Source organism: Haliotis rubra, unplaced genomic scaffold, assembly GCF_003918875.1.
Source record: "Haliotis rubra isolate DU_JTF1 unplaced genomic scaffold, ASM391887v1 Scf910, whole genome shotgun sequence".
NCBI classification, from domain to species: domain Eukaryota; kingdom Metazoa; phylum Mollusca; class Gastropoda; order Lepetellida; family Haliotidae; genus Haliotis; species Haliotis rubra.
Window position 1 is genome coordinate 85,526 of NW_025767647.1, and position 12,792 is coordinate 98,317.

At 34.4% G+C, this 12,792-nt stretch overlaps 1 protein-coding gene across 1 annotated transcript in view; it reads left to right on the plus strand.

Annotated features, from left to right (window-relative positions):
* Window positions 1-2,401: 2,401 nt before the first annotated feature.
* LOC124264155 (peroxidase mlt-7-like) overlaps window positions 2,402-12,792 on the plus strand; it is a 35,548-nt gene continuing 25,157 nt past the window's right edge. The window contains exons 1-2 of the mRNA XM_046698892.1: window positions 2,402-2,480; window positions 7,465-7,585. Coding sequence (XP_046554848.1) covers window positions 2,402-2,480; window positions 7,465-7,585 — 200 coding nt within the window. The remainder of the gene's footprint in view (window positions 2,481-7,464; window positions 7,586-12,792) is intronic.

Below are 12,792 nucleotides of genomic sequence, written 5' to 3' on the forward strand. Positions count from 1 at the left end.
ATGTCTCCAACATTAATTCACGTACGCCAATATCCTGAGTATGGAACATGGTTCAAAGAATTAAAGGCAAAGGTTCAAAGTCTGCTGTTCATCTTAAAGATGGTGATAATTGAATTACCGACAAGTCTAAAATTGCAAATAAAATTGGCGAAACTGTTGCCAAAAATTCTTCATCGGCAAATTATGTCCATGAGTTTCAGAGATATCAGAAACAACAGGAAAAGACAAAACTTAATTTCGAATCAAATAACGGTGAGGATTATAATGAAGTGTTTTCATTACATGAGCTACATATACTGCTCTTGAGCAAGCACATGACACTGCATTTAATGTCCACGAATGGCATGGCCAAACACAATTCAAAATGACTACAACCTAAAGGCTCTTGAAGTGACTACCTAACAACAAACAACAACACATGACTGCCTTCATCTCGGCCTGTCTCAGTATGTCCTCATCATATTCACGGGAGTCTGGTGAAGTCCTTCTAGAACTCCCTGCCATTCAAAATTATGCACTAGACTGAACCTGAGATATGCCTAACAGATGAATAGATTGCTGGAGTACGCATGGCACAAAATGGAAGCCCTGATCTGTCTGAATAGTCAAACCTTACATAGTGTAGAACTTCACCAAAGCCTCAATAAGATAATAGCCTCTGGAGATCCCGCGGGCACACAGTAAGCATGTACTGTTTGCCTAACCTAGTTTTAGACAGAGGTCCATTACAAAGAGATGGGATTAAGTTATGGCCAAATGATCTGCCCAAGGAGTTTCATGTGCCTAAACTCAAAACATGTTTTCAATAAGAATTTAGAAAAACAATCTAATGTAAAACCCTCAATTCCATCAGCAGGTACATCGATCGGCCTCCATTTTTACATTAAAATGCTCTCCTTACAGTAATAGGAAACTGGAGCCCTGCCAGCTTCTTTAAAGAGAGTGACCTATGGACAAGACGTTAGAATTCTTGATGTTCTCCCAATTACTTAACCATAACCAGTGGTTCCTCAACAGCCAATTTTTAGAATTGTGAGTACTCGCCCTAAAACATTTTGAGAGTTCAAGAGAACGACCCATGAAAAATAGTAACTAGAGACATTCTCAGAAGACATTTGCCTACAAATAATACCAGTAGCAACACATGAAGGAAAATACCTGGAATTTCTTTTTCAAGACACTTATCGAATTGCTAAGCTCATAACAGGATGAACAAAACATATTCCCCCTGCCAAATCGTTCCCATAAGCATGTCCACACCTAGGGATTATAGGGATAGGGAGAGTTTCTGCAACCCCCAACCTTACCAACCCAGACAGTCTTCAAATTCACAAAATGGGGAGGCGCACTGATGAAACCTCATAAACCCTCCCTGTGTTGAATTCTCCATCATAAGGGACAAATATTTCAATATCAAAACAGTAAAGGATCTTTTTATTAAAGTTAATTATCAATTAATCATTGATTTTGTAAAAGAGATAGATTTGTTAAATGAATTTTGATATATGTTGTGTAAATAGATAAAGTTTTATAATTGGTAGTTCAGATTGTCAACTTAGATTGTTAGTGGCTGTATCCTCAAAGGGGGGTTGAAGTAGAGTAAAATTATTGTCCTCCTGAGAGGGCACGTAAGTCCCAAAAACTTTCAAAGTAAAATTATCACGTACCAAGTTTTTAAACGTAGTATTTTTGTTCTTTTAAATTTCGGCTAAATTATCCTACAATCGCCAGCGGCTGAAGGGATGATGTAAATCCAGCTAGGCTCCATGCAGGTAGCAAAAGTAATGTAAGTCCCCATGGTTCCTAGTATGGTGATCTACCTTCAGTTGTTGGCGATCTATAACACGTGTTTTATATTGTACTGTCTTCTTCAATTGAAATGTTTTATATTGTATAAATTGTTTTCGTCACGACATGGCTGAGATATTGCCGACGTGACGTTAAATATTAACTCACTCACTCACTCATAAACCCTCCAACAAAAACTGAGAATAGGCTAATGACTCCTCGTAAAGTGGACAAATAACATCCAAGAGTGCCTGTATCCCTCCAAAAATTTATGGGCCTGACAGTGGAACTGTCACCATTGGCTGACACAAAACCTTCACTCACGAAAGGTAACCCCCAAAAAATGAAACGGTAGAGAGTTTCGCTGACATTCATACAAACGTTTTTAGCAAATATGAATTTCCCATGTTTGGATGCATCGGTGGTGATGTACGGGTAGAGTAAAAATTACCGATAAAGTGGAAGAAACGAAAAAGCTCAACAATCATGAGGGAGCGTGGCAACCAAACACACCAACATGAAATGAGCGTGCAACATGAATTATTGGACAATGAAAACGATGGGTTTTCATTTGTCTGTCAACACATTTGTACAGCAAGTGAAAAGTGAAAATATGTCACGACTGACAGAAGCTCAACGCAACAACGCCATCGGCAAACTGCAAATCTACATCGGTTCATACTCTTGCAATGGTACTTGGTGATGCGTGGAAAAACCTGGCTAGGCACAGCTTACCTGGCATACGGGTTCGTGACTTAAATGATAGGCTCACCACGACCACAGTTTAAGTAGAACAATGAGGAGTTCATCCCAGAAAGTCAATTCACTGTTTTATTTATTCATTTAATTACACACACAACACACAACACACACACAAAACACACACACACAAAACACACACACACACACACACACACACACACACACACACACACACACACACACACACGAGGACCAGTTTGAGGCGTCATTTGATACTGACCAACATCGTCGCATCCGCATTTGTTTTTTCTGCTCTGTACCGACCTGGGGAACAGGAGCAGGGGCACATGTAAAGATGTGGGCCGAAATCTCCCATGCCGGTAGAACAGACTTGGTACACGTCTAGGGCAACTGGACATCACAATATTAAGCAGATGACATTCATCGTCCACACATCCTTCCCATTGCTATTCTCGACCTGACCAACTCACAACTGATAACGGCCTGTTCGACTAACCACACCATCCAAGAACTGCCATTTACCCTCAAGGTCTCCAGATCTTAAACCACATCGAGCATCATGTATAAGATGGTGTTGATCTGCATCTGCTTTCAGGCCAACATTAGCCACAGAATCTCAAACATCTGGCACAAGCACTGCAGGAAGAGTGGATGCACATGACCTTCACCTTGACATTTGATTGTTTCATGTACACCATGATGAACCATGGTCATTGGAACTGACTTGATTAAATTATTATTATCTGTTGAATATTTATATAATACATAAAGCATACATCTGAAAACAACTTTTGCGCCTCCGTTTGTTTGTTTTTTTTGGGTTTTTTTGTAGAGTATATATCAACGACGTGGAAGTGTAACATGACAGTTGGGTACACACACACACACACACACACAGAGAGAGAGAGAGAGAGAGACACACACACACACATACATACATACACACACACATACATACATACATACACACACACACATACATACCCACATACATACATACACACATACATACATACATACAAACATACATACATACATACATACATACATACATACATACATACATACATACATACATACATACATACATACATACATACATACATACACACACATACATACATACATATATATACACAGACACACATACATACATACATACCCACATACATATATACATACATACATACCCACATACATACATACCCACATACATACATACATACATACATACATACATACATACATACATACATACATACATACATACATACATACATACATACATACATACATACATACATACATACATACATACATACATACATACATACATACATACATACATACATACATACATACATACATACATACATACATACATACATACATACATACATACATACATACATACATACATACATACATACATACATACATACATACATACATACATAAAGAACGTGACGAGAATACCGAGCGTACAGTAGTACATATATAAGAAGTAGTTTCTGAAATAATCACACGACACGGATCATCTATATATATACAATGTCAATAGTGATACTGACAAAACTTAGGAATATTTGATAAAATTCTGATACCTCTTGGCACATTTAAAAAACATTTTTTATTAATTATTTCAATAAATATTTTCTAAGTATATGCCCGGAAGTATTTTTATACAATTGTCACAGGTTTGGGAAGAAATTGAAATTGTGAACAAATATCTTTATCTTGGGGTTTGTGGGAATGGAAACTTTGAGAACCGTTTAAGCGAATTGCAGATCAAACTGCAAGAGCAATGTTTTATGTATTCAAAGTTATTAGACTCAGTTTACTCAACGGGTTAGAAATTGTATATGATATGATAATACTGTGGTTTTGTAACGGGTCCATTTGTAATAACTGTAAATATATCTTAAACTTAAAGCAATCGACACCAAACGTTTATATCTGTGGAGAACTCGGTAGATATCCAGTATCTTAGTTAATGTCAGTGAATGTTCGCTAACTGCAAACTTCTGGGCACTAACGATGTGGATCAATTGTGTTATAATCTTTATATTGCAAGATACATAAACTATCGTATTAAACGGATGCTCATTGTATTCTTGTAGAAAATGTTAACAATATTTTGAATGAAACTGGTGGTGAAATCAATACATTCCAAATGCCAACTGACTTTTAAAAGATAATAGTAGTTCTTATTGGTCAATTCAGACAATTTAACTCAATTAAAATCTTTAAAAGGGAAATAATATCAGCGTAACGAAACTCTGAAAATCGAATCCAATTTGTTGAATTTACCCTTTATTCTACGAAGGTAGTTAGCAAAAACTTGACCTGTCAACTGGTCGTTGGCAAAAGAGGGCTGACCTAAAGGAATGTAAAAACTATGGTCCTCCTGTTGGGGAACGTTCGTCAACAAACCTTAAGCGCTTCAAAGCTAATTTAAGCTTACCTATTATTTTAAATGCAGTATACTTGTGAATTTAAATTGTGGCTAAATGTGACTACAATCGCCAGCGGCTGAATGAACGATGTAAATCCAGCTAAGGTGTATACAGGTAGCAAAAGTACTGTACGTTCCCGTGGTTCCTAGTATGGGGATCTTCCTTAGGTTGATGGTGTCCTTTGGCCTGGTTTTATATTGTGTATTGTTAGAGAAGTGTTATTATTTCAACGCTGCATGCTTGTTTTAATTCTAACTGTGATACCCTTTGCTGTTTTACGTCAAATTTGTTCTCGTCACGATATGGCCGAAATATTGTCGATGTGGCGATTAATATTCACTAACTCAATTGTTTGTATAATGTAAAATGTTGAGCGTGAAGAATATAAGTTTCTGCATGTCTGTCCTGTTTTAAACGAAGATCGTGTCCCGTACATTCCAATTTTTTCATTATGTATCCAAATAGTTAGACGTTCCTAAAACTTGCGACAATAAGGTACTAGTCCAGAACTTGGTAAAATCGGGAAATAAGGGTATCAAATATAACACCCTAGCAAGTAAGTTCGGGTCAGAACTACCAATTGTCTATGTTTAGTTCAGAAAATGAAGTACAGATTGTGATCCATCAAGTATTATTGTTATGTCGACGCAAATAGCGTCAAGAAATATTCTGTATGGAGCAGTAATATTCTGTATTCTGTAATTAACGGCTTTAATGTCTTTTCTCGTAGCCTATGTGCAAGAATTTCTGCACATATAAAAATATGTGCGACAAAATTGGATCCCATTGCCTGTATCCTCTGCGAAGAATTCTGAAAGCCCATTTAGTAAAACACTTTACGTGATAGTATTGTAGAAAATCCACTTTCTGATAGACGATTCGACAAATTTCCATTTAAAAATCAATCAGTATAAGTAAACCTATCACGTTTATAAATTCCGTATACAAATATGGTGCAATTACCCATGCAAAAACCAAAACCCTTATGAAACCCGAAGAGTAGGGTGATGTAGAGCTGGGCCAATGTGAATGGGACTGGACTGGTCACTGAACCCTGAAGAACCTTTATTAACGACCTTGTGACATAATACGTCTATTGTTGGTTTCAATTCCGCATGTATGTGAATAATAATTTTGCTTTCCTTTATATGTCCTTTACCCCAGGGCGCGATGTTACTACCTCTGTTGTTTGGATGCCAACTGGTGGTTGCAACGACTCAACTTCGACTAGGCGGCCCTTTGGTGGATTATTTCAATATAACGAATGCAAAACTGGGAGAAATCGTAGTAGAAGCTCTGGAAATAGTGAAGAATGAAAATAATTTGCAGCAAAGCTTCCAACATATAGGTACATATTCATAGACATTTTAGTTATTTGATGAGACCAGTGCAAATGAATAGAAAGCACATGTTGCTTGGTCTAGCTGCATCACGAATATATACTCAGGAGCAGAAGAAAGTACACCTATGTTGTTTGTTTTTTATGTAATTGAAACCTGGAAGAAATGTTCAATTTGATTTGATGTCCATTCAACCATCATTAATTATAGGTATTGCATTCACTGTTAAAAACGAATGTGGTTCAATTAAACCTGTGGTAAGAGATTCATTTGCAACGACTTGACCCCAACCTTGTTCGATATATAAATTTGTTTATTTTTTGGATAGATATGATGGCTGAAAATGCGGTTTACAAAATACAACATGTTGAAGTATTTTTATAGAATGTCTCTAACTGACAGAAAATTGAAAATAAACATAATTAAATCAACTCAGATGTAAGTTTCAATTGCTCCAAAGTTTGGGTGCAGATTAATTTTGAAAACAGTTTCCTCACAATAATGGTTTCTCCTCTTACATGGCTCTAATCAATGGCTAAAAGTTTAGTGAGGGAGTGTATTTAGTTTTACACCGCTTTCAGCATTATTCCAGTAACATTATGGCAGGTGACACCAGAATTGGGCTTCACACATTGTACTCATGTGGGGAATCGAAACCGGATCTTCGGTCTGACGAACGATCACTTTAACCACTAGGCTACCCCACTGCCCCTATAAAATTGGAACAAATGTTCACATTTAAGAAAGGAGTGCGGGTTCTTCTTCTATGGAACGTTTATTAAAGCACTGTCGCCAACAACGAGTTAGACGAAAACGTAAAACGCCTTTTTCAGTTAAAAAGAAGAAAGAATATTTCCAGTTTGGTTGCTTTGAATTTTCTCTTGAAACATGTTTTCAAGTAAGGTTGCGGCTTCCAGCTTTAGGAGTACTGTTTTGAACGATCCTATTAGTATGGGGCTTCACGTCAAATGTACAAAAGGTCAAAGGCATTATAGAGATAAAGAGATTTACGAGTGTAAATGGCAGCCATGTTGGAAAATGATCGTCACTGTCTAATCCAGCACCCTGTCTAAACCGGCATGTTATTTCGGTCCCGTGGGTGCCGGTTTAGACAGGGTGTCGGATTAGACAGGTTTCACTGTACTTTTTTTTTGCAGATCAAGTTGCAAATGACCGTGCAAAGAAGTTCAGCTCAATTACGTTCACGTCGCTGGTCAGCAGTCGCCGCGGTGAGGACCATCGGCTGAACGTAATTATATCGAGGCTTATATTGCAACAGTAAGTATATTTGTCATTGCATTTAGGAGATAAACGCTATCTGTCTTCAGATTTGCGGGTGTTACTGATGTTGATGCGCAGAAAGGAAGAGGTGGAGATAAGTATTATGCGTTGTCAGATTTGAACTTGTTATTGATGTTTGATGCCCAAAAAGGAAGATAAGCATTGTCCTTTGTCAGATTTGATCCCCAGAAAGGCGTAGAAACATTATGCGTTCTCAGATTTGCGGGTGTTTTTCTATGTTTGGTGCCTAGAGAGGAGGAGGTGGTAGATAGGCATTGTAGTAAAAAGGACACTGTAGTAAAAAGAACACAGTAGTAAAAAGAGCACTGTAGTAAAAGAACACTGTAGTAAAAAGAACACAGTAGTGAAAAGAAGACAGTAGTAAAAAGAACACTGTAGTAAAAAGAACACAGTACTAAAAAGAACACTGTAGTAAAAGAACACAGTAGTAAAAAGAACACTGTAGTAAAAAAAAGAAGACAGTAGTAAAAAGAACACTGTAGTAAAAATAACACTGTAGTAAAAAGAATACAGTAGTAAAAAGAACACTGTAGTAAAAAGAACACTGTAGTTAACAGAACACTGTAGTAAAAAGAACACTGTAGTAAAAAGAACACTGTAGTAAAAAGAACACAGTAGTAAAAAGAACACTGTAGTAAAAAGAACACTGTAGTAAAAAGAACACAGTAGTTAAAAGAACACAGTAGTAAAAAGAACACTGTAGTAAAAAGAAGACAGTAGTAAAAAGAACACTGTAGTAAAAAGAACACAGTACTAAAAAGAACACTGTAGTAAAAAGAACACTGTAGTAAAAAGAACACTGTAGTAAAAAGAACACTGTAGTAAAAAGAACACTGTAGTAAAAAGAACACAGTACTAAAAAGAAAATGTAGTAAAAAGAACACTGTAGTAAAAAGAACACAGTAGCTAAAAGAACACTGTAGTAAAAAGAACACTGTAGTAAAAAGAACACTGTAGTAAAAAGAACACTGTAGTAAAAAGAACACTGTAGTAAAAAGAACACAGTAGTAAAAAGAACACAGTAGTAAAAAGAACACTGTAGTAAAAAGAACACAGTAGTAAAAAGAACACTGTAGTAAAAAGAACACTGTAGTAAAAAGAACACAGTAGCTAAAAGAACACTGTAGTAAAAAGAACACTGTAGTAAAAAAGAAGACAGTAGTAAAAGAAAAAAAAGAACACTGTAGTAAAAAAGAACACTAGTACCTAAAAAGAACACTGTAGTAAAAGAACACTGTAGTAAACAGAACACTGTAGTAAAAAGAACACTGTAGTAAAAAGAACACTGTAGTAAAAAGAACACTGTAGTAAAAAGAACACAGTAGTAAAAAGAACACAGTAGTAAAAAGAACACTGTAGTAAAAAGAACACTGTGGTAAAAAGAACACTGTAGTAAAAAAAAGAACACTGTAGTAAAAAGAACACAGTAGTAAAAGAACACTGTAGTAAAAAGAACACTGTAGTAAAAAGAACACTGTAGTAAAAAAAGAACACAGTACTAAAAGAACACTGTAGTAAAAGAACACTGTGAGTAAAAGAACACTGTAATAAAAGAAGACTGACTGTAGTAAAAGAACACTGTAGTAAAAGAACACTGTAGTAAAAAAGAACACAGTAGTAAAAAGAACACACTGTAGTAAAATGAACACTGTAGTAAAAAGAATACAGTAGTAAAAAGAACACTGTAGTATAAAAAGAACACAGTAGTAAAAAGAGACACAGTAGTAAAAGAACACTGTAGTAAAAGAACACAGTAGTAAAAAGAACACTGTAGTGATAAAGAACACTGTAGTCAAAAAGAACACAGTAGTTAAAAAAGAACACTGTAGTGATAAAAAGAACACAGTAGTTAAAAAGAACACTGTAGTAAAAGGAACACTGTAGTAAAGAGAACAGAAAGTAAAAGACAACATGGTAGTAAAAAGAACACTGTGATAAAAGGACACGCTGTGATAAAAAGAACACAGTAGTAAAAAGAACACAGTGATTAAAAGAACACTGATAAAAAGAACACAGTAGTAAAAAAGAACACAGTAGTAAAAAGAAGACTGTAGTTAAAAGAACACTGAGTGAAAACAAGACAACAGAATGATGTATGTAATAAAAAGAACACAGTAGTAAAAGAACACTGTAGTAAAAAGAAGACCAGTAGTGAAAAAAGAACACTGTAGTAAAAAGAACATACAGTAAAAAGAGCACTGTAGTAAAAGAACACTGTGAGTAAAATGAACACTGTAGTACAAAAGAACCACAGTAGTGAAAAAAAAGAACACTGTGAGTAAAAAAGAACACTGTAATTGAAAAGAACACAGAGCAGTAAAAAGAACACTGTAGTAAAAGAACACTGTAGTATAAAACACTGATTAAAAAGAACACTGTAGTAAAAAGAGACAGTGCAAAAGAGTAAAAAGAACACAGTTTTAAAAGAACACAGTGAGTAAAAAGAACACTGTGAGTAAAAAACTGCATTGAAAAGAAAACTGATAGTAAAAGAGCACTGTAGTAAAAAAACACTGTAGTAAAAAAATAACACAGTAGTAAAAAGGAAGACAGTAGTAAAAAAGAACACTGTAGTAAAAGAACACAGTAGTAAAAAGAACACTGTAGTAAAAGAAAATGATAAAAACACTGTAGTTAAAAGAACACAGTAGTAAAAGAAGACAGTCAGATAAGAAAGAACACTGTGAGTAAAGAACACTGTGATAAAAAGAACACTGTGAGTAAAAGAACACAGATGAGTAAAAGAACACTGTAGTAAAAAAAGAACACTAGTAAAAGAACACTGTAGTAAAAAGAACACTGTAGTAAAAAAAGAACACAGTACTAAAAGAACACTGTAATTAAAGAACACAGTGAAAAAGAACACAATTGTAAAAAAAGAAGGCAGTAAAGGTTACTGTAGTAAAGAACACAGTAGTAAAAAGACCATATGTAGTAAAAAAGAACACTGTAGTAAAAAGAACACAGTGAGTAAAAAGAACACAGTAGTAAAAAAGAACACTGTAGTAAAAAAGAACACTGTGAGTAAAAGAACACTGTAGTTAAAAAGAACACTGTAGTAAAAAGAACACTGTAGTAAAAAGAACACTGTGAGTTAAAAAAGAACACAGTATTAAAAGAACACTGTAGTAAAGAACACTATGGTAAAGAACCACAGTGGTTAAAAAGAACACTGGTGAGTAAAAGAACACTGTGAGTAAAAAGAACTGCTAGTAAAAGAACTAAAGAACCTGATTGAAAAAAAAGAAACACAGTAATAAAAAAGAACACTGTAGTAAAAAGAACACAGTAGTAAAAAGAACACTGTATTGTAAAAGAACACAATTAATTAAAAGAACACTGTAGAGTAAAAGAACACTTTAGTAAAAAAGAACACTAGTAATGTTAAAAGAACACAGTAGTAAAAAGAACACTGTGAGTAAAAAAAAAAAAAGAACACTGTAGTAAAAGAACCTGATTTAAAAGAACACAGTCAAATAAAGAAGAACACTGTAAAAAAGTAAAAAGAAGAACACTAGTAAAAAAGAACACTGTAGTAAAAGAATATTCAGTACTAAAAAGAACACTGTAGTATAAAGAACACTGTAGTAAAAAGAACACAGTAGTAAAAAACTGTGAACACTGTAGTAAAAAAGAACACTGTAGTAAAAAAGAACACAGTGATAAAAGAACCTGTGAGTAAAAAGAACACCGTAGTAAAAGAACACTGTTTAAAAAGAACACTGTAGTAAAAGAACGCACTGTGTAAAAAAAGAACACTGTAGTAAAAAGAACACTGTAGTAAAAAGAACACTGTAGTAAAAAGAACACATTGTAAAAAAAGAACACAGTAGTAAAAAAGAACACAGTGAAAAAAAAAGAACACAGTAGTAAAAAAAGAACACTGTAGTAAAAAGAACACTGTAGTAAAAGAACACTGTAGTAAAAAGAACACTGTAGTATAAAAAGAACTAAACTGAAAGTAGATAAAAAAAGAACACTGTGAGTAAAAAAGAACACAGTAAGTAAAAGAACACAGTAGTAAAAAAGAACACTGTAAGTAAAAGAACACTGTAGTAAAAAGAACACAGTGAGTAAAAAAGAACACTGTAGTAAAAAAGAACACTGTAGGTAAAAGAACACTGTAATAAAAAAGAACACTGTAGTAAAAAGAACACAGTAGTAAAAAAGAACACTGTGTGTAAAAAAGAACACAGTGGTAAAAGAACACAGTGTGAGTAAAAGAACACTGTGATAAAAAGAACACAGTGAGTAAAAGAACACTGTAATAAAAAGAACAGTGAGTAAAAAGAACACAGTAGTAAAAGAAACTAGTGAGTAAAAAGAACACTGTAGTAAAAGAAACTGTGATAAAAAGAACACTGTAAAAGAACCACCAAAAAAGAACACTGTAGTAAAAAGAACACTGTATTAAAAAAGAACACTGATGAAAGAGTAAAAAGAACACTGTAAGTAAAAGAACACTGTAGAGTAAAAAGAACACTGATTGAGTATAAAAGAGAATACACTGTAAAAAAAGAACACTAATGATAAAAGAACAGTGATAAAAAGAACACTGTGAGTAAAAGAACACAGTAGCAAAAAGAGTACTCGTGTAAAAAGAACACAGTAGTAAAAAGAACACAGTAAGTAAAAGAGAACAGTGAAAAAAAGAACACTGTGATAAAAAGAACAGTGTAAGTTAACGTTTAAAAGAACACTGTAAAATAAAAAGAACACTGTGAGAAAGTAAAAAAAAGAACACTGTGAGTAAAAAGAACACTGTAGTAAAAAGAACTTTAATAGTGGAAAAGAACACTGATAAAAAAAGAACACAGTAGTAAAAAGAACATAGTTTATAAAAAGAACACAGTGATAAGAAAAAGAACACTTTAATAAAAAAGAACACTGTAGTAAAAGAACACAGTAGTAAAAATAACACAGTAGTAAGAAGAAGACTGTAGTAAAAGAACACTGTAGTAAAAAGAACACTGTAGTAATAAAAAGAACACAGTAGTAAAAAGAACACTGTAGTAAAAAGAAGACAGTAGTAAAAAGAACACTGTAGTAAAAAGAACACTGTAGTAAAAAGAACACTGTAGTAAAAAGAACACTGTAGTAAAAAGAACACTGTAGTAAAAGAACACAGTAGTAAAAAGAACACAGTAGTAAAAGAACACAGTAGTAAAAGAACACAGTAGTAA